The sequence below is a fragment of the Eucyclogobius newberryi genome, unplaced genomic scaffold, assembly GCF_026437365.1.
Source record: "Eucyclogobius newberryi isolate DKJ021-1_F unplaced genomic scaffold, fEucNew1.0.hap1 SCAF_12, whole genome shotgun sequence".
In the NCBI taxonomy this organism is placed as follows: domain Eukaryota; kingdom Metazoa; phylum Chordata; class Actinopteri; order Gobiiformes; family Gobiidae; genus Eucyclogobius; species Eucyclogobius newberryi.
The window spans coordinates 30,281,744-30,302,358 of NW_027315746.1; the positions used below are offsets into that span (position 1 = coordinate 30,281,744).

The 20,615-nt window shown below is 42.7% G+C and overlaps 1 protein-coding gene across 5 annotated transcripts in view; it reads left to right on the top strand.

The window, feature by feature from the left end:
* pde4ca (phosphodiesterase 4C, cAMP-specific a) overlaps positions 1-20,615 on the top strand; it is a 119,775-nt gene that overhangs the window by 25,516 nt on the left and 73,644 nt on the right. Inside the window, exon 1 of one of the 5 annotated variants that reach the window (XM_072441880.1) lies at positions 53-495. The exons of the other annotated variants lie outside the window; for them this stretch is intronic. Within the exon in view, the coding sequence (XP_072297981.1) occupies positions 422-495 (74 nt within the window). The 5' untranslated portion in view covers positions 53-421. Of the gene's footprint in view, positions 1-52; positions 496-20,615 lie in introns of those variants that run through there. 5 annotated transcript variants of the gene reach the window in all.

A 20,615-nucleotide genomic window follows, 5' to 3' on the forward strand; every position in this document is an offset into this window, starting at 1 on the left:
CTTGGGACGGACAGCTGACTTAATTTCATTTGGAGATGAGATGTGCGCTAACATTGCCTTTTTAGGTCCTTGTCCAAAAGTGATGCAGATATATTGATGTCCAGGACAAAATCCCCTACTCAGTTTCTGCTCGGACTTAGAATGGTTATTTGAAGTGGACTAAAAGTGGTTCGACAAGTTCTTACAACCCTCCCTTACCCAGGTGCGTTTTGTTCCTGCGTTTTGCATTTTCATTCTACTTTGCATTGCGCGTCAGAGGGATTTGTGTCAAGACTTTTTGGAAAACAGCATGGACGACTCAATCAGGACCCAAACTTTTAAACTCCTTTACTTCTTCACCTCCAGCATTCAACAGATGAACTTCTGATGCTTCCATTATAACATCAACACAAAGGTCTCCTTTCTTCAGCTTCAACGCAACATGATGAACAAAGATTCAAGGTTTTCTAGGAAGGCGCCTGTTAATTTCTCCACTCGTAGGCACTCGTGTATTGGGTAAGTATTTTAATAAACGCTTATCCCTTTTCAAGTTTGAGGAAGTGTGCTCATCCTGTGTTTGACAGTTCTTTGCTGAGTTACAGTTACGTTTGTTTGATTTATGAGACAGGATATTTCCAAAGGTGCTTAGTTGTGCTTGAGGAGAAATCTGCTTTTTGTCAAACTCTGAAAATGTATTTAGACATAATGTGATCTTATCATAAACTTGGCTGGAAGTTGGATGATGGGGTTGTATAGCACTGGCTAATGTAGCAGAGCTGAGGATGCTGTCATGGTTTTGCTGCATTTTCATGGATGATACTGCTTGTTCATAATGATTTTTCAGCTATTATGGTTTACAGTTCCGAATATTATGAGCTAAAAAGGCCAGAATTAAATTGATACTGTACTGTTGCTTTAGAAAAGTAAAGATAACTTACATTTAAGTACTTGGGTAGGTTGTTTTAACCATTTTAAATGCTTTTAAATTTTACCCCATATCTTGTTGTCGTGCTGGATGATAAGCAAATATTTTATTAAGAACATTGTCTCAATCATTTGTTGTAGAAAACCACTAGAAGTATGGCTGAAGATAATGTATAATTTATTGTAAATTTCTGATAACATAACAGCACACTTTGAATGGACTCAAATATGTTTTGATATACTCATCATATGATGTTTTACTCACTTTACTGCAAGGCAAGCTGGAGCTATACATCCTGGAGTTCACAAATTGTCCTCATTTCTTAGGTAGGCACAATCATACTCTAGTTTTGGACTTAACATTGCGGCCCTGCTTAAGTATTCTTGGCTATGATTGGTTGAAACTGCATCCAAATAATAATTATTCAAATGCATCTGAACTAATTCTTGCGTTCCAGAATTTTATGATCTCATAAATTGAAATGGGGGGCAGAGGCCTATACAACTCTATTGAAGATTGTTTTTCAAAGAAATATACAAACTAAAATCACACAAATGTCAAACTCATCATTATTTGTTAGGAATTGGCTCTAAGATGTATCATATTGATCTTTGTCAAGCAATAATGACTTTAAAGTTGAATAATGGCACTTTCTGAAGCTATTGTCAAAATGAATACTAACATTGCTTATGTTGACATATAAGACTTTGAACTTTGCCTTTTTGTTTGATGCGGATAGGCCAAGTAATTTCATAGATGGATAACCATACCATAAAAATACTGCATTTTGACAGCTCACGGATTCCCTCTTAATAAACAACTCATTTGATATTTTTCAGTCATGTTTTAGACCTCATCACAGCACTGAGACTGCTCTTGTCAAGGTGACAAATGACATCCGCCAGTCTTAATTCTGTTAGATCTGAGTGCTGCCCTTGACACTGTCGATCACGGGATCCTCTTACAGAGACTAGAGGACTGAGTGGACATCACTGGCACTGCCCTAAATTGGTTAAGGTCCAATCTGGAAGACAGGTCTTTGTTGAAATTGGTAACTGTGTCTCAGACCACATGCCCCTGACCTGTGGGGTGCCCCAAGGGTCAATCCTGGGACCCCTTCTGTTCAACCTTTACATGCTGCCGTTAGGTCAGTTGATACACAGCAAAAATGTGTCCTATCACAATTATGCAGACGACACTCAGATCCATGTTTCACTGTCGGCAGGTGAATATGGACCAGTGGATTCACCCTGTCACTGCATACAGATCAGTGTGTGGATGCAAAACAACTTTCTCCAGCTGAATAATCGTTTTCGACCCACAGAAACAAAGAGAAAGTGTTAGTGGTTACCTCCAGAAACCTACAAACCAATTTAGAAATCTGGATGTAATAGTAGATTGAGACTTGAACTTTAACGGCCAGGTCAAATCAATAACATCAGCAGCTTTTCACCATCTCAAAAACATTGCCAAAATCAAAAATATACTGTCTAAACCAGACTTGGAGAGACTTATCCATGCGTTTGTCTCCAGTAGATTAGACTGTAACGGCCTGCTCACTGCCCTCTCCAAACGAGCTGTAAAACAGCTGCAGTACATCCAGAACGCTGCTGCTCGGGTCCGGACTAGAACCAGGAAGTACGATCACATTAGTCCTGTTCTCAGGTCTCTGCACTGGCCCCTGTGGCTCAGGGAATAGACTTTAAAGCAGCTTTGCTTGTGTACAAGTCTAGCCATGGCCTAGCACCAAAGTACATCTTGGATACGTTAGTGCCATATGAACCATCTTGGACTCTGAGGACCTTAGGGACCGGCCTCCTGCTGGTGCCCAGAGTCAGGACTAAACATGGGGAATTGGCATTTCAGTTTTATGCAGCTAAAATCTGGAACAGTCTTCCTGAAGATGTGAGGCAGGCCTCTACGCTGACGATGTTCAAATCTAAGCTAAAAATAGTTTTGTTTAGCATAACATTCTTTGCACTCTTTTCTTTCATGTCTTAAACTGTTTTGTCCATCCATCCATCTTCTGCCGCTTTATCCGGGGCCGGGTCGCGGGGGCAGCAGTCTGAGCAGGGACTCCCAGACTTCCTTCTCCCCAGACACTTCCTCTAACTCCTCCGGGGGGATCCCGAGGCGTTCCCAGGCCAGCCGAGAGACATAGTCTCTCCAGCGTGTCCTGGGTCTTCCCCGGGGCCTCTTCCCGGTGGGACATGCCTGAAACACCTCCCGAGGGAGGCGCCCAGGAGGCATCCGGAACAGATGCCCGAGCCACCTCAGCTGGCTCCTCTCGACGTGGAGGAGCAGCGGCTCTACTCCGAGCTCCTCCCGTGTGGCCGAGCTCCTCACCTTATCTCTAAGGGAGCGCCCAGCCACACGGCGGGGGAAACTCATTTCGACCGCTTGTATCCGCGATCTTGTTCTTTCGGTCACTACCCAAAGCTCATGACCATAGGTGAGGGTAGGAACGTAGACCAACCGGTAAATAGAGAGCTTTGCCTTTCGGCTCAGCTCCCTCTTCACCACAACAGTCCGATGCAGCGACTGCATCACTGCAGCCGCTGCACCGATCCGCCTGTCAATCTCACGCTCCATCCTTCCCTCACTCGTGAACAAGACCCCGAGATACTTGAACTCCTCCACTTGGGGCAAGGACACCCCACCCACCTGGAGAGGGCAAGCCACCTTTTTCCGGTCGAGAACCATGGCCTCGGATTTGGAGGTGCTGATTCTCATCTCAGCCACTTCACACTCGGCTGCAAACCGTCCCAGTGCATGTTGCAGGTCCGGGTTTGATGGAGCCATCAGGACAACATCGTCTGCAAACAGCAGAGATGAGATCCTGTGGTCCCCAAACCGGACACCCTCCGACCCCTGACTGCGCCTAGAAATTCTGTCCATAAAAATTATGAACAGAACCGGTGACAAAGGGCAGCCCTGGCGGAGTCCAACATGCACTGGGAACAGGTCTGACTTACTGCCGGCAATGCGAACACAGCTCCTGCTCCGGTCATACAGGGACCGGACAGCCCTGAGCAAAGGGCCCCGGACCCCGTACTCCCGGAGCACCCCCCAAAGGACACCCCGAGGGACACGGTCGGAAGCCTTCTCCGGATCCACAAAGCACATGTGGACTGGTTGGGCAAACTCCCATTGGATTGGATTGGATTCAACTTTATTGTCATTGCACAGAGTACAGGTACTAAGACAACGAAATGCAGTTAGCATCAACCAGAAGTGCAAAACAGCAGTTAAAAGTGCAGAGTATGTAAAGTGAATCAGTGAATAAATACAGAATGTACAGTAGGGGGCAGTATGGGGTATGAGCAGTTGTCCACAATCACTGTGTGTGTGTGTGACAGTCTACAGTCTCTGTATGTGCATGTCTGTGTGTGTGTGTGTGGGGGGGGGGGGACATTGAGGTAGAGAGTTCAGCAGGATGACCGCTGCAGGGAGGAAGCTTTTCCTGAACCTACTGGTCCGGGAACGGAGCACCCTGTAGCGCCTCCCGGAGGGGAGGAGGGCAAACAGTTGGTGGCTGGGGTGAGAGCTGTCTCTGACGATGCTGCGCGCCCTCCGCAGACACCTCTTGCTCTGGACAGTCTCAATGGAGGGGAGTGAGGAACCTGTGATGCGTTGGGCGGTTTTCACCACCCTCTGGAGTGACTTCCGGTCCGCAGCAGAGCAGCTGCCATACCATACTGAGACACAGTTGGTAAGGATGCTCTCGATGGTGCAGCGGTAAAAGTTCACCAAGATCAGAGGAGACAGGTGGGCCTTCTTCAACCTCCTCAGGAAGAAGAGACGCTGGTGTGCCTTCTTGACCAGGGTTGAGGTGTTGAGAGACCAAGAGAGATCCTCAGGAACTTGAAGCTGGTGACACGCTCGACCTCCGTCCCGTCGATAAGGATGGGGGTGTGTGTGCCACTCTTCTTCCTGAAGTCCACGATGAGCTCTTTGGTCTTCTTGGTATTGAGAGCCAGGTTGTTGGCGGCGCACCACACTGCCAGATGCTGAACCTCTTCTCTATACGCCGTCTCATCGTTGTTGCTGATGAGGCCAACCACCGTTGTGTCGTCTGCAAACTTGACAATGGTGTTAGAACCATGTACAGGTGTGCAGTCGTGGGTGAAGAGGGAGTAGAGGAGAGGACTCAGCACACAGCCCTGTGGGACACCGGTGTTCAGGATGAGTGTAGAGGAGGTGTGGTTTTCCAGCTTAACAAACTGGGGTCTGTTGGTTAGGAAGTCCAGAACCCAGTTGCAGAGGGAAGCATCGATACCCAGGTCACTGAGTTTGGTCATCAGTTTGGAGGGGATGATGGTGTTGAATGCTGAGCTAAAGTCAATGAACAGCATTCTCACATAGGTGTTGTTATTGTCCAGGTGAGCAAAGGCGGAGTGTAATGCCGTAGAGATGGCATCCTCCGTGCTCCTATTCTGGCGGTAGGCAAATTGGAAGGGGTCCAGTGTGGGTGGTAGGCAGAGAGACGCTGAGCCGCGCGTTGTGCACGCGCCGCCACCCATGAACCCTCGAGCACCCGATGGAGGGTATAGAGCTGGTCCAGTGTTCCACGACCGGGACGAAAACCACTCTGCTCCTCCTGAATCCGAGGTTCGACTATCGGTCGGATTCTCCTCTCCAGTACCTTGGAATAGACCTTACCGGGGAGGCTGAGGAGTGTGATCCCTCTGTAGTTGGAACACACCCTCCGGTCCCCTTTCTTGAACAGAGGGACCACCACTCCGGTCTGCCAGTCCAGAGGCACGGTCCCCGAACGACACGCGATGTTGCAGAGACGTGTCAACCAAGACAGTCCTACAACATCCAGATACTTTAGGTACTCAGGGCGGATCTCATCCACCCCCGGAGCCCTGCCACCGAGGAGTTTGCGAACAACCTCAGTGACTTCAGCTTGGGTGATGGATGAGCCAGCCTCCGAGTCCCCGGTCTCTACTTCCTCTTCGGAAGACGTGACTGAGGGATTAAGGAGATCCTCAAAGTATTCCTTCCACCGTCCGACGACATCCCCAGTCGAGGTCAGCAGGCCTCCACCCGCACCGTAAACGGTGTTGGTGAGACACTGCTTCCCCCTCCTGAGGCGCCGGACGGTTTGCCAGAATTTCTTTGGTGCCGACTGATAGTCCTGATGGCCTCCCCGAACTCCTCCCAGGCCCGGGTTTTTGCCTCTGCGACAGCACGAGCCGCGGCTCGCTTGGCCTGCCGATACCCGTCGATGACCTCCGGAGACCTACAAGCCAGAGTGGCCTGATAGGCCTCCTTCTTCAGTCTGACGGCATCCCTTACTTCCGGTGTCCACCACCGGGTTCGGGGGTTGCCGCCACGACAAGCACCGGAGACCTTGCGACCACAGCTCCGAGCAGCCGCATCAACAATGGAGGCGGAGAACATGGTCCACTCGGACTCAATGTCCCCAGCCTCCCCCGGGACATGGGAGAAGCTGTCCCGGAGGTGCGAGTTGAATACCCTACTGACAGAGGGCTCCACTAGACATTCCCAACAGACCCTCACAATGCGCTTTGGTCTGCCAAGTCTGTCCGGCTTCCTCCTCCGCCAGCGGATCCAACTCACCTCCAGGTGGTGATCGGTTGACAACTCTGCCCCTCTATTCACCCGAGTGTCCAAGACACGCGGCCGGAGGTCAGATGACGCGACAACAAAGTCGATCATTGATGGACAATCCGTGGCTAGCACAGAAGTCCAATAACTGAACACCGCTCGGGTTCAGATCGGGGAAGCCGTTCTTCCCGATCACCCCTCTCCAGGTGTCACTGTCATTGCCCACGTGGGCGTTGAAGTCCCCCAGTAGAACAACGGAGTCCCCGGTCGGTGCACTGTCCAGTACCCCTCCCAAGGACTCCAAGAAGGCCGGGTACTCTGCACTGCTGTTCGGCCCGCAGGCCGCCACAACAGTGAGAGACCTGTCCCCCACCCGAAGGCGGAGGGACGCGACCCTCTCGTTCACCAGGGTAAACTCCAACACGTGGCGGCTGAGCTGAGGGGCTATCAGAAAGCCCACACCAGCCCGCCGCCTCTCCCCGCGGGCAACACCAGAGAAGTGGAGCGTCCAGCCCCTCTCGAGGAGATGGGTTCCAGAGCCCAAACTGTGCGTGGAGGTGAGGCCGACTATATCTAGTCGGTATCGCTCAACCTCCCGCACAAGCTCAGGCTCTTTCCCCCCCAGCGAGGTGACATTCCATGTCCCCAGAGTTAGTCTCTGTGTCTGGAGATCTGGTCGCCGAGGCCCCTGCCGTCGACTGCCGCCCAGATCTCTCTGCACCGGCCCCTCATGGATCCTCCTGCGGGTGGTGGGCCCACGGGAGGGCGGCCCTACGTCGCTCTTTCGGGCTGTATCCGGCCGGGCCCCGTGGGGTAAGACCCGGCCACCAGGCGCTCGCCATCGAGCACCCATCCCAGGCCTGGCTCCAGGATGGGGCCCCGGTGACGCCGATCCGGGCGACGTAAACTGCCTTGTTCGTGTTGTCATCATAGGGGGCTTCTGAACCGATCTTTGTCTGACCCGTCACCTAGGACCTGTTTGCCTTTGGAGACCCTACCAGGGGCATGAAGCCCCCGACAACATAGCTCCCGGGATCATTCGGGCACTCAAACCCCTCCACCACGTTAAGGTGTCGGTTCAAGGAGAGGATTTCTTTGTGATTTGAATGCATTCTTTGAATTGCTTTGTGTATGAAATGTGCTCTATAAATAAACTTGCCTTGTCTTGCCTTTCCTTAAACAGTATTCTCACCTGGCCTCCAGCTCAGTTTTGAACTATAGGGATTCTAGAATGTTGCAATGTCACGTGATCCCAAGCCATTGGTCATGGGATGGACTGTCTCTGTCCCAATGGTCTGTGTTTGTCTGTAGAGTGATAGAAAGGGTGATTTGCTGGGATGCTTGTTTTGAACAGATCAGATGAAGACTCTTCAAATTAGTTCCATTCAAATTGAAATCTAAAAAGCAGCTATTCCATGTGACAGAGTGATCATCGTGAAATAATCTCAACACTAGTGAGGATGCTGAGCTGTTTGTTTGTGGAGCAGAGCTTTCCTCCCTCTATCCTGGTGTAGGAACAGAGCCAGCAGCCAATGTTAAGGCACAATATGATCAGTCATGTGGCTCACTACTCTCGCCTCTTTCATAACAGGAGCATCACAACCCTGGTGGAAACATGCCTAGCAGCCCTGCAGTTTGAGCACATCTCATCACTCCTCTATCGCTCATCCCTTTGGAGAGCAAACAAGTTGGAATCAAATATTAATAAGTGGACAGTAAAGTAAATCTGAGCGGCCCGTTGACGTACGTCACTACGTTAATTGGCTTCGGTGGGGCTGAAACACGATACGACCGAGCTCAGCAAGAAAATCTACTACAGCTGTCATGAGATCCCTTCAGGATAGTGCTTATGTAATGTTATCCGCTTAAACAGACATTCAATACATGCTCGTGCTCATACATGGACCAAGCATTTTCACGCAGGCATGTTTGGAGAGAGATAGACCGCAGGCTGCAGCACCAAGGGTCACTTCTGAGAATTTGTGCACTTTAAACTTGTGTCAACTCAGAATCAAAGAATTCCAAAATGGCGTATCACATTAAAACCCTTTTTCCACAATGTCCATTTAAAGTTATCAGACTATATTGAAATATTTGGGGTTGTGCGCTCCGATCAAGATTTTTCAGTTCCCATACCAATACTGATACATGGGTTTTAAGATCTTCCATGTTTGGAAGGAATTCTGTTGGAAAAGTGTATCACATTTCTTTTTAACACCATGTCAAAGTGTTTTTTTCCCCCACAAGGATCTGCTAACTGCTGTAGAAACAGTGGTTGTCAAGTGGCTCATCATCACCATGTGTTTTGGAACTGCCCTATTATTCACAAATATTGGACAGAGGTCAATGAGGAACTACATATTGTTCTTGATACCGATATTTCTTTCAAAGTCACGATTGAAAAGCCTTGCGCTAGTTGTTTCCTTCTGAATTCCTCACAGACGTGGTAAAATTCTGCTTGTTGCTGACGAATAAAAAATCTAGAGAAAAAAACACTTTCTTGCCTTTGTACTGGCGGTCCCCTTTACCATCATGCCTTCAGGATGCTTTCCTTCTCATGGTGGGGATGAAACCCCATTATTAGGCCTTGTGGCTTTTCAGCGTCTTTTCCGGCCGAGTCGATGTGCCCTCTCGATGGGGATGTGTAGGACCACAACTTCGGTCCCGGATACAAGTTTGGGATCACTGTCTTGTCATTGTTTCTAGCAGCATCTGGACACCAAATCCAAAATCAAAATAAAAACAAACTTAAATTAAAAACAAATAAAAAAAACAATACCAGTCTACGAGCATGCCAAGAAAACCGGAAACCTGGCCTACTCTGACGTAAACTGGATTTTCAAAATGCCTGTAAGCCCTTGCACGGCGGAGTTGTTGTAATTCAAACCACCCAGATCCAACAAGAACATCTGGAGAATCCTGTATGTACTCTCGCAGTCCTACCAAGGGTAGGCCAGGAGCAGCATTCAACTGGGCTAAAAAACAGCCTGGAAAATATATTTTTGTGTGTAAACTCACTCGTTTTAGATCAGCAATGGACCCCCTCCACTGCAATGTTAGGCTATTGGTCAAAGTTCTAAAATCTGAGTCTGGGACAGAATTTTGATCGTGACAGGTGCTTAGTTTAATTGAATAGCTTGTTGGGTAACTTTTTAAAACATGAGAAAAAGATAATAAATCCTTTTGAGCGCTGTAACCATGCAAATACAACTACAATGCACATGATAAAGGAAAAGACAAGTAAATATATAGGCTGTAAATTCATTTCATGGTAAGCCCCTCTAGCTTTTTGTAGCTGATTTGTAGTTGTGAAGATAATGTAAAAGGGGTGTCAATAAAATGAATAGACAATTCTACTGGTTATCACAACCCTTAGCATTTTGGGAACACCTTACTTTTAAGGAAAGCCACTTGGTATCACTCAATATTGGGTATTGGCAGATACTCAAACTCAAGTATCAGAATTAGTATCGGAATTGAAAAAGCTGTATCAATGTATCCTTAACTATGTATTACTTTCAATTGGGAGGGAAAAGTTGCAGGCTATTGTTGAAGTGATACAATTAGCTACATCTAACCATATAACACACCATACAGTCTGATTTTCTGGTGTTTTGAAGCGCGGTTGAGGTGTTTTGAAATATTGTGAACCCTGGACATGAGACATATGCTTCCCTGTTGTGCTCTCAGCTCCACCAGCCGTGAGCCTTTGCGGATCATATGAGGAGATCAAAGCAGCAGATTTTCAACCACAGCTTTAAATATAGGGCCCCACTCACAACGAGCCCATTCTCTTTACCTGATTTGTACATGCTGCTCCCCGGCCCCCCCACACACACCAGGACACATGGGATCACAGGCAGGCTAACTCTTACAGCACAAGAAACAAAAGGACGTTTATTAAAGGGGAAAAACTACAGTCAACCCTTATGTAATTGAATAGATTAGACTGAAGAACAATGTCAGTGTTGTCAGTAAAATGTAGCTTGTGAATTGTCAATTATTAGTTTTGAGAATTCCAAAAAATAAAAGTGAAATATTTAGTTAATTGTCATTCATGCAAATTAACCTATATTTTTTCTACCCAACCTTTTGCCCGACGACTTTGGGTTAATAATAAAGCAGAACAATCAATAAAGCCACAATATAGCTACACACTGCAGATGTGTTATTTTTGGAGTTAAGTTTCTCAGTTTGTAGCTTCTAAAAACAGTTGTTTTTTGTAAAATGTTTAAAAAAAAAATTTTGGACAGCAAGTTTTGTCACTAATAGGGCTGAAATAAGTTAATTGATTAATTTAAACTTATTATTGAGATAATCATCAAATAATATTAATTGAATATATACTGACCTAACATGCCATGTGCTGAGAGAAAAGGTTTTATGACTCAAAATGAAACCGGAAATATGTACTTCTAGTGTTTTTGATGAAAATCCTATTCTGTCTGTAAGTATACTCTATCAGGATGGCCTCAAGCGGCATGATTTTTGGTTTATTTGGATAAAATGTAGTATAATTCTCCTTGTTTGAATTAATTGAGAGCATAATTGGTAGAGTAGCCGAATCAGTAAAATGAATGTTAACTGCAGCCCTAATAACTAAAATAGAAAGGAAAGGAGAAGGGTTCAACATTTTAGGATTTTCTTGACTTGCCTTCACTTGCATTCTTATCATTTTATTTTAACTTTTTCAAATGTAGTTGGACTAGCATACATGCATAGCTGGTAAATCACTTCTCAATGACTTCTTCCTAATCCAATTTAATGGTTTAAAACATTGTTAAGTTTAGTTTTCGTCATTGTCATTCAGAACAAAGAGCAGTAGCAGCAACTTGACAGATGTGGTTAAAGAAATCTTGCTTATTTTTAAAATTAAGTTAAGTCTCTTTTATTTGATTTAACTTTGAGAGTCAATGGAACATAACATCTAATTATTCATTATTCTCCGGGTAAATAAATCTACGAACACTAAAAGATAAGAACAGTTGTAAAAGGAAGCAGATGTGTGTATATCTAACAAAGGCTTGTGTCTGTGTCACAATAGTGCAAAGTCCTGAATGACCATTACAGGACCAGGATGCCATTCACCACATCCTTCCACTCAATCCAGCCCATATGTGTCTTTGTACAAAAATGAACACGCTATATTGTTTATTGCAGTGAATGTCTTGAGTTGGCGTGTATAGGGTGTGAATACTGATTCTCGTTTTCAGGATTCACTTTTTCTATTCTTGTAAAACTTCCTAACATTTTTTTCCGACAAAGTAAAAACTCGCTGGTTACTGCATTATTGCAAATCCAAGTAGCCAAGAAGTGAAAAAGGGTGTGTGAAGAAGTATAACAAGTTTAATCCCACCCCCTTTCCTAATTGTAACTTAATATTCTAAGTTTCCTGTTACGTATTAATAACTCATGTATTCAATAAAATCTTTTTCAACTTAACATTATTTTCATAGCTCACCATCGTCCTTTCTATATATTTCTTCTTGAATTGTATCATACTTGAACATTGTAATTCCATAATTTGACACCAGATATCTATTCAGAAATGTTTCATTGTTGGTCAAAATTTTACTCAAATTTTTTGGTATAAAATGTTGTTCTGTGTATTTATGGGTAAATCACTCTGTGTACTCGGAACATAATTTGAGCTGTTTGATGGGAGTTTGAGGCGAGTCTCTCAGGACAAAAGAGTCATGTGTCATATACAACCTCTTCTAAACCTCATTCTTGCTCCGCCACACAATTGGTGTAAAAAGTCTGTAGCCTTCCAGAGGTTTGAAATAGAAAATTGTGACTCAAAAAAGGTGAAAAAGCCATGACAAAAAAATGAATGACACAAATTGCACCGACAATCAAGGACTGGATGGAAATTATTTTGGACATTAAAAAAATGGAAAAACTCACATTCGGCATTGAACTGAACTGAACTAAAAATTGACATAGTTGAAGGACTATGGACTAAATGGGACATTTGGTTGGGTTTACGTGTGCCTTGATTCTTTCCTTTTCTCACCTGTTGGATGTCTGTTTATTTAGATTTTTGTCTTTTGCTCTCTCTCTGGTCCTGTTCTTGTGTCTTTGTTGTCTTTTTATGTTAAAAATATGTTAAACTTAAATATTAAATAAAAGAAAACAAATAAAAGTATAAATGATATAAAATAAATTTGAAATTGTGACTATTACACCATTTTCATGCCAAGGATAATTTCATGCTCCTAAATAACATAAAAACTTGTAAAAAAACAAACATAAGTATTATTGTAAGGAGAGAAAAGGTTAGTAAATCCATTCACAAAAGAAGATTCTGAAAATATTTATTAATTTTTCATTAATAAAGTAGTTGATATTGTGATTATTATACCATGCCTGATTAGAGGACCTTTGTGGACAGTTGAGGCAGTTGTACTTGTGACTGCAGACTGATGATAATAAGACAAAGTAGTGGCAGGAGGGGAGGGGTAGCCAGAGCTGCTCTGTGCTGTGATAATGAGGCTCACAACTACAACTACAACTACAACAACAAACTCACCACTGTCGTGGGTTGGGCGTCTATAGGCTTTAGAGTGGATATTGAACGCAGTTACAAACTTTAAAAATGGTCTATTCAAGGTAATAAGATAAAGGACACATTATATATAAAAGCTACTTTCTTGAACATGATCAAAAACATACCTTGAGTTGTATTTAGCTTCATTCACACGCTGTTTTACGAGCCTCCTCTGGCTCTGAGCCTCACAAAACAAATTTCTTGTATTTGTGATCTCATGGAGCTCAGAAATCTCTGTGCTGTTTTTAAGTCTACAAATCATCCAGACTCGTTCTGAGTCATTTTGCGGTCAAATCACGTTCATTACAACAGCGTGCATGTCGGGAGCCAGCTAGTTTTTGTTTATCTCCCCATGATAATTCCCTTTGCTGCCAGTCGATGCAGTGCTAACACCAAATCCTGATGAGGGTCTGTGACTGGTAGAATTATTTTTTTTTTGCGTGTGTGTCTAAGTTTTATCTGGCCCAAAGGCATTATCCAACAAGACATTTATGGGGAAAAAGGGGTAGAACGAGGGTAGAGACATTCTTCAAATGGTCGAGGGCTAGAATTGAACCCACAACGCCCTTAACCTCTGCACCACTGGCAAGTATGTCATGTGTGGTTTTCAATAAAAATTCTAAAACATGAGCTGCCAAAGTAAAGGCACAAAAGCACCTTAAACAATAATGCAAATACTGAATAACATGTCTACTTTAAATTTGATTTGCTGGACAGGGCAAAGTGTCATGGGATATTGATACTACCACAATCATTTTAAGCCAATTGAGTTTTTATCAAAGTAAGTTTAGTTTTTTTAATAATGAAAATAATCGTAATTTGAAATGTCTTGTGATATCGCAACATAACTATTTGTTAATTGTGTAACTCTGTGAAAAGAGTGCACTTCATATGTTTTAAAAGTGTGATACAAATAAAGATTGGTGGATTGATTGGCAAAAACATGTGGGTCAGGCTGGCTCGTAGTTCCGACTCCCACTGTCAGTACTTACTATCCCTCCATCTGACTGTTGACACACTGTGAGGTCCAGATTATTGTGGGTTTGCATGGATCCAAAGCTCAAGTCAGGTTTGAGGCTGCATACTATTTGGTAAATGGCCAATTGGTTCAGTGTTGCATCTGTTACATATGAAAGACTGCAGTATAGTGAATTTATTTTGTTTTTAGCTTCCTTGAATGATCACAATTTGCAAATCTCAAAGGCTGCAATCCTCTAAGTAACATTATGTTCATTGCAAACAACAAAATATTCAAGTTAAATAATCTACTGAAATGCATCGGGGTATTTCTAAATTAATGTTAAAACTAACAATAAGGAGAAATATTTAAAATATGTTCCTAGGGCAGTAAATTGTCCTGCATTTTGGATAGTATTTTGTGTAACTACTTCTCCATCCATCCAACCAAAGAAAGTAATATTGTTAAAGAACAACAATATGTAAACCTGTCTGTTTGCACTACACATACCTAAATAAAACCAGAGAATGTCAAGTGAGGCCAGCAAACCCAAAAGGGCAGAAAGTGTCAATGTCAGAGGTCCCAATATAGCAATCCTCCCCCGTCCCTTCCGTTCCCCATCCCCCATCCCCCCAGCAGCAGCCTGATTAGTCGATAGGGGCTGTGCGGCTGCTCCGTGCGTCACTGCTGTACTCCATATTTTAAGCATGACTGATTTCCCCAATTACCAATCGACCAAGCCGGACAGACTGACACGGGCAAAATCCAAACACACAATCTGCATCCAATCATGACACTACAGTAAAACAAATGAACATTACTATTACTTACTGTCTCTGTCTTATACAAATAAATATGATTGAAGTTGTATTTCCTTTTTTGGTTTATGAATTTACAAGACAATTAAGAATATATCTCATAGACTACAACTAGTATGTCAGATTATATTAGATTATAAATTGGGATTGTTTTCAGTTTGTAGCATTTACTTGATTTGATAAAACATTGCACTTCTTTTGACAGTCATCTATGTATGTTTTTTTCTTCTTTTTTTTTAACCAGAAAGGGGTGTGAGTGCTTGTTTTCACCACTAGAGGGCAAAACATCCCACGTTATGCTCAGACAATTGTTCAAAGGCCTAGCTTGTCCACTGAAAAGAGCAGAGATTTTGAGTCCAAGTTCAAAAGAGTTCAAACTCTGATTAAGAAATGCCAAAGGTTTTATACTACTGCTAATCATTTTATTGCATTTGCTACTTTTATTAGTATCACTCATTAATGTGGCTGCAAATCCTACTTTACTGCTAATATGCTACTAATACATGTGCTACTATTGCTTCTGGTGTCAGATGAAAAATACTTTTACATTAGTCGATACATTCAAACATATTTTCCAAACTTTGAGTAGATGTAATGATACATGAGTAACATTAATTACTATATTGACTCACAGTTCAATAACTGATAGACAAAACAATACTTTTTAGGGCTCAATATATACTGTCTTTTTTTTTTCTTTTTCCTAGTAGAATAATTCTTGTCACTTTTTTAATGCAACATTTTAGCTGTAGAGGGTCCAATTAGAAAACACTTTGTTGCTAGAATAAATGTTTATTGTGCTATGTTTTTATTGCCGCTCAGGTTAAAAAAAAGAAGAAAAAAAAAAAGTCAAACATTTAGAAAAGGCTTTACCAAGATCGGTTTTATCGTTTTTCTAATCATTTAAAAAAAAAAAAAATTAAATAATTTTGAAAAATATATAAAATATTTTATGCCGTCCCAAGACTGAACTGTGTGCAACACTATATTATCGTACTGTTTTTGTTAATTATTTGCATTATATTTAATGCTTCTAAACAGCTGGTCTGATTAATTGGCCAAAATGTACTGACACTAGAGATTTTGGAAATATATAGCATAATATAAACAAATATGAATGCAATACTTATGAGTGAGAGATTACACCAACTCGAATACTTATGAGCTTATTTAGATGCTCCCCTCTCAGGTCTCTCATGTCGGACAGTGACGTGACCTGAACCCCCTGTAGCCTTGAAGCCCCGTTAGCCCCGTTAGCTCATAGCAGATGGCTGATGAGTGATTCATAGAGCCTCACGCTGAGAAAGTATTTTCATAACGTCCAGGGCTGAAACATGAGGTCCAAAGCGCACAGGTTAAATTTACTCTCAGATCCTCTCTAGAGAGCATTCAAACTGTTCTGTGATCCGAAATGTAACATGTCATTATTTCAAAGATTCAAACTACAACTTTAGTTTTATAACTCTCTGATTTTAACCTGAAATTAAATGTGTATATCACGTTGAGATAAATTGGCAAGCTTATCAGATAACTGCAACATGCATAGTCTACTTACTAACCATATTTATGTGGTTATTTACTCTAAATGACAATAAATAATCTTCATAAATTAGCAATAAGATAAAGTAAGTTAGTAAATTGTCTTTTAAATGTATTAAATAATCTTTTAAAGTAGCAGACTGCCTGTCCAGCCAGCACGGACTGCCAACTAGCAACAAAGACAATTAGTTTATTTTTTATTTTACATTTTTCGGATTTAAAAAAATATATATATATATATATATATATGGCCGTGGCTGGAGAGCCGCGGCGCGGTCAAATTGCTGCGCAGTTTCAGGGACCGCGACATTTCCCTTATAGCCCGTTATAGCCTCATGGCTAACCCTAACCCTAACGGCCTAACCCTAACCTTAACCTTAACCTTAACCCTAACCCTAACCCAGCGCGGTCTAAAACGGCGCTAAAACGCGGTCAAATAGCGGCGCAGTTTCAGGAGCCGCGGCACAAAAATAACATGGCAGTTTCGGCCGCGCGCCGAGGCACTGCAGACACTCCCTATATATATATATATATATATATATATATATATATATATATATATATATATATATATATATATATATATATATATATATATATATATATGTTTTTTTTTTCTTTTCTTCAAATATATATAAACTGAACAATACACAGAACAGGAAACAGTGTGGGAACATACAATTTACATAGTTACATCAAAATAGCTCTATGTCCAGCATATATCCTAAATAGTCTTTCGAATTTGTCCATTTTCTAATTGATTTTGAATGCAATTTTTTCCATTTTGCAAATGTCCATAACCATTTCAGTCCGGTACTTGATAGTTGGTACCATTCTATTTTTGGGCCTTTTCCCTGCTGCCAGGAGTATGCTCTAACTATATCTGGTGTTTGTGTCCATAGCAGGTGTTTCAAGGCCCAGATATAGGGTTTTGAAATCAAAGACTTTTTTGCGCCCAAGAGGCTCTTCACCCTCTACATTGCAGACCTCAGACATGACACGGACAGCTGTGTCCTACAGAAGTTCTCTACGACTCTGCCATCATCGAACTCATCACGGACGGCGACGATGCAGAGTACAGAGGACTAGCACAGGACTTTGAGGACTAGTGTCAGCAGAACCACCTCCTCATCAATGCGGGGAAGACCAAGGAGATGGTGGTGGACTTCTGCAGACGCCACTCCACTGCCCCCTCACCAGTGAACATCCAGTGAGTGGACACAAATACCTGGGTGTTCATCTGAACCACAAACTGGACTGGACTCATAAAACAGACGCACTGTACAGGAAGAGCCAGAGTCGGCTCTACCTCCTGAGGAGACTCAGGTCTTTTGGAGTGACAGGGCCACTCCTGAAGACCTTCTACGACTCTGTGGTGGCATCAGCCCTCCTGTACGGTGTGGTCTGCTGGAACAGCAGCATCACAGAGAGGGAGGGGAAGAAGCTGGACAAAGCTCCGTCCTGGGCTGTGCTATGGACTCGTTGCAGGCGGTGGGGGACAGAAGGGTCCTGGCTAAACTCACATCTATGCTGGACCATGAGTGCCGCCCCCTGTAGGACACTGTCCTCTGGAGAGCAGCTTCCGTGACTGATCCACCCTCACTGTGGGAAGGAGACATTTCACAGGTCTTTCCTTCTGCTGCAGTCAGACTTTACAACAAACACTGTTATCCCTGAACATGTGTCAATACTGTTATACTCATGTGCAATACTGTGATTAATCATCTATGTCAATCATCCCTGGCGCAATATTTTCTGTCCATATAACAGATGTAAATAAGAGTGTTATTTTTATTGTTACTAAGAGTATACAAGTTTTTTTTATAAACTCTTTATAAATCTGATTATAAATTTATAAATTTGATTATAAATCTGTTTTTTTATTATTTACTTCTGTGCCTAATCTGTGTTGCAACACTGGAATTCCCCCATTGTGGGACAAATAAAGGTTATCTTATCAGTCCAATATTTCAAAGCAAAAGTCTTAAAAAACTTGGTAATGGTGAATCTCCTGGCATCCACAGTTTCACCAACAATTAGCGTTTCATTGTGAATAATGGGCACTTTGACATGTTGTTATGAAACACATTTTTTCAATTCCCTCCAAACATGTGACTTTGTGGTCCTCCACTGAGATGTACACTTTACCACTCTTTGTCTGTCAAAAACAAGGTTACATGGTTTTCCGGTTTGTTTTTAATATATCTAGTGGAGCAGCAGACTTTAATACAGTTATATAATTCAGATATTAATCCCTCAGAAAATTCAGATGTATAAACCTTAATAAAGATTTCAGTCAGAGGATTATAATTGTCTTTGCTTTGTTTGATTTCTGGGTTTCAATAATTCCTTATTTGTAAATATCCATAAAAGTCCTATAAAAGTCAAAGGATCTTTTCAACATGTCAAAACTATACATGTGATTATCTTTTACAATGTGTTAAAAAACATCTATAGCTTTTGTTTCTCAGACCTTAAATCTCAGGTAAAACTTCGCTCATGAACCAACCAACTCAAAACTTTAACATCTTTGTTTAGTTTGTACAGGTCATAAGAGTAAATATTTAGACATATGTATTATGTTATGTGTCACAATCCTTAAAGTTGTTGTGTGTAGTACATTGATGCTCTGTGTATGGTGGATTGTTTTAGCTAAAGTTAAGTGCTCATCATTATCTTGGCTGCTCTTTTGATGGAATACATTAATTGGAGTCATCTTTTGGGCCGAACACTCAGTCACACTGCGCTCACTTCACCAGCTCGTTACACAGGAATGCAGCGGCCGTCCAAAGCATGAGCTCAGCAACAGGCCCCTTTCCACCCATTGCACACACTTGTAGCCAGGAGCCCTGCGCTCTGGGATGTAGGGCTCTTTCCCCTCAGCACATGTGTCTCTGCAGCCTGGTACAGAGCAGGAGCAGGGTTTCTGTTCTGTCATGGCCTTCACTTCCCCCTGTGATGCAGGTTTTTATTGGAGACAAGTGCCTTTGTGAAGATCCATGAGCATCCATCTTTGTTATCAAAGACATCCGCCTTGTCACAAATGGGCTCCAAACAGGCTGGAATTTAGCTTGAAGTAACAAGTCAGGAGGTTACTCTGGCACCAGCAGGAGGCCGGTCCCTGAGCTCCATGTTTAGTCTTGACTCTGGCACAAGCAGGTTAGTTCTGACTGAGGTCCTCAAAGTCTGAGATGGTTTTATTGTAGAACTTTGGCATTGCTATTCTGCTGGTACTGTGAGCATTTGCATTATTTTTTTTTTGTTAGAATATATTTCCTTGTCCACTTGTTGTGAAATATGTCCAAAACGTAATTTCTGCCTGTTTCTTTGGGCAATAGAAATTTGCCCAATTTGCCCACATCTTTATTTTAAAATAAATAAGACAATCTTTCAATCGGAACCCATAGAGTTCATTTTGTCAGTTTGACTTGTTTGCTGCGCTAGAGTTCTGTCTCTGTTGAATAAGATCACTCGGGAGATCTCAGTCAAATGTTGGATATGTTTGCCTTGTGTGCCTTTTTTATATGATGTGAACCAATGTGGCTCAGATGTGGTGTTAGATACAGCCCAGTTGTCATGTCAGGGCGGAAAGACACTGTTTTGGTTGGATTGGGGCCAGCTCACTGCAGGAAACAGGAAGGCGTATAGAGCTCTTTAATTTATCTTTGTTTCGGCTTTTTATGCAGACTTCCATAAATGGTGTTTCTCAGGGACTATAAGAAGATCCATGTGTTAGATTGAAGGATGACTGAATTACATAGATAGTTAAAAGTACAACCTCAGAGAATATTTCATTGGATTAAAACAGGATTTAACCAGTTATAAACTGGGACTAAAAAGGATTTGACCAGATTTAAACTAAACACTACTTGTGGTCTAAACCTACTCTGAATCAGGATTGATCAACTTCTAATCTGTTAATAAACAGGACTGAACTAGGTATAATAAGGGACTTCAGGTTGAAAAAGCTAAGGGTGCATTAAATTCACACTGACCTCAACCCCTAACTCTAAAAATAATTGTATTAAACTAGACATTTGCTTTGATTGGAACGGTCCATGTCTTAAGTGAACAATATTGGCCAGTTAATACGATCTAAAGCTGCTAGGTCTAGCTTCAAGAGCTGTCAAGACTCAGGTCCACTTCAGCTAAGGTGGAGCTGCAGTGAGGGCGATACAACGCAGCAAGATCATTGGACAATAGAGAACGGAGACTCAGGTGAAAACATGAAGCAGCAAAACGCAGACAAGAAGCAACAAAAAGCAAAAA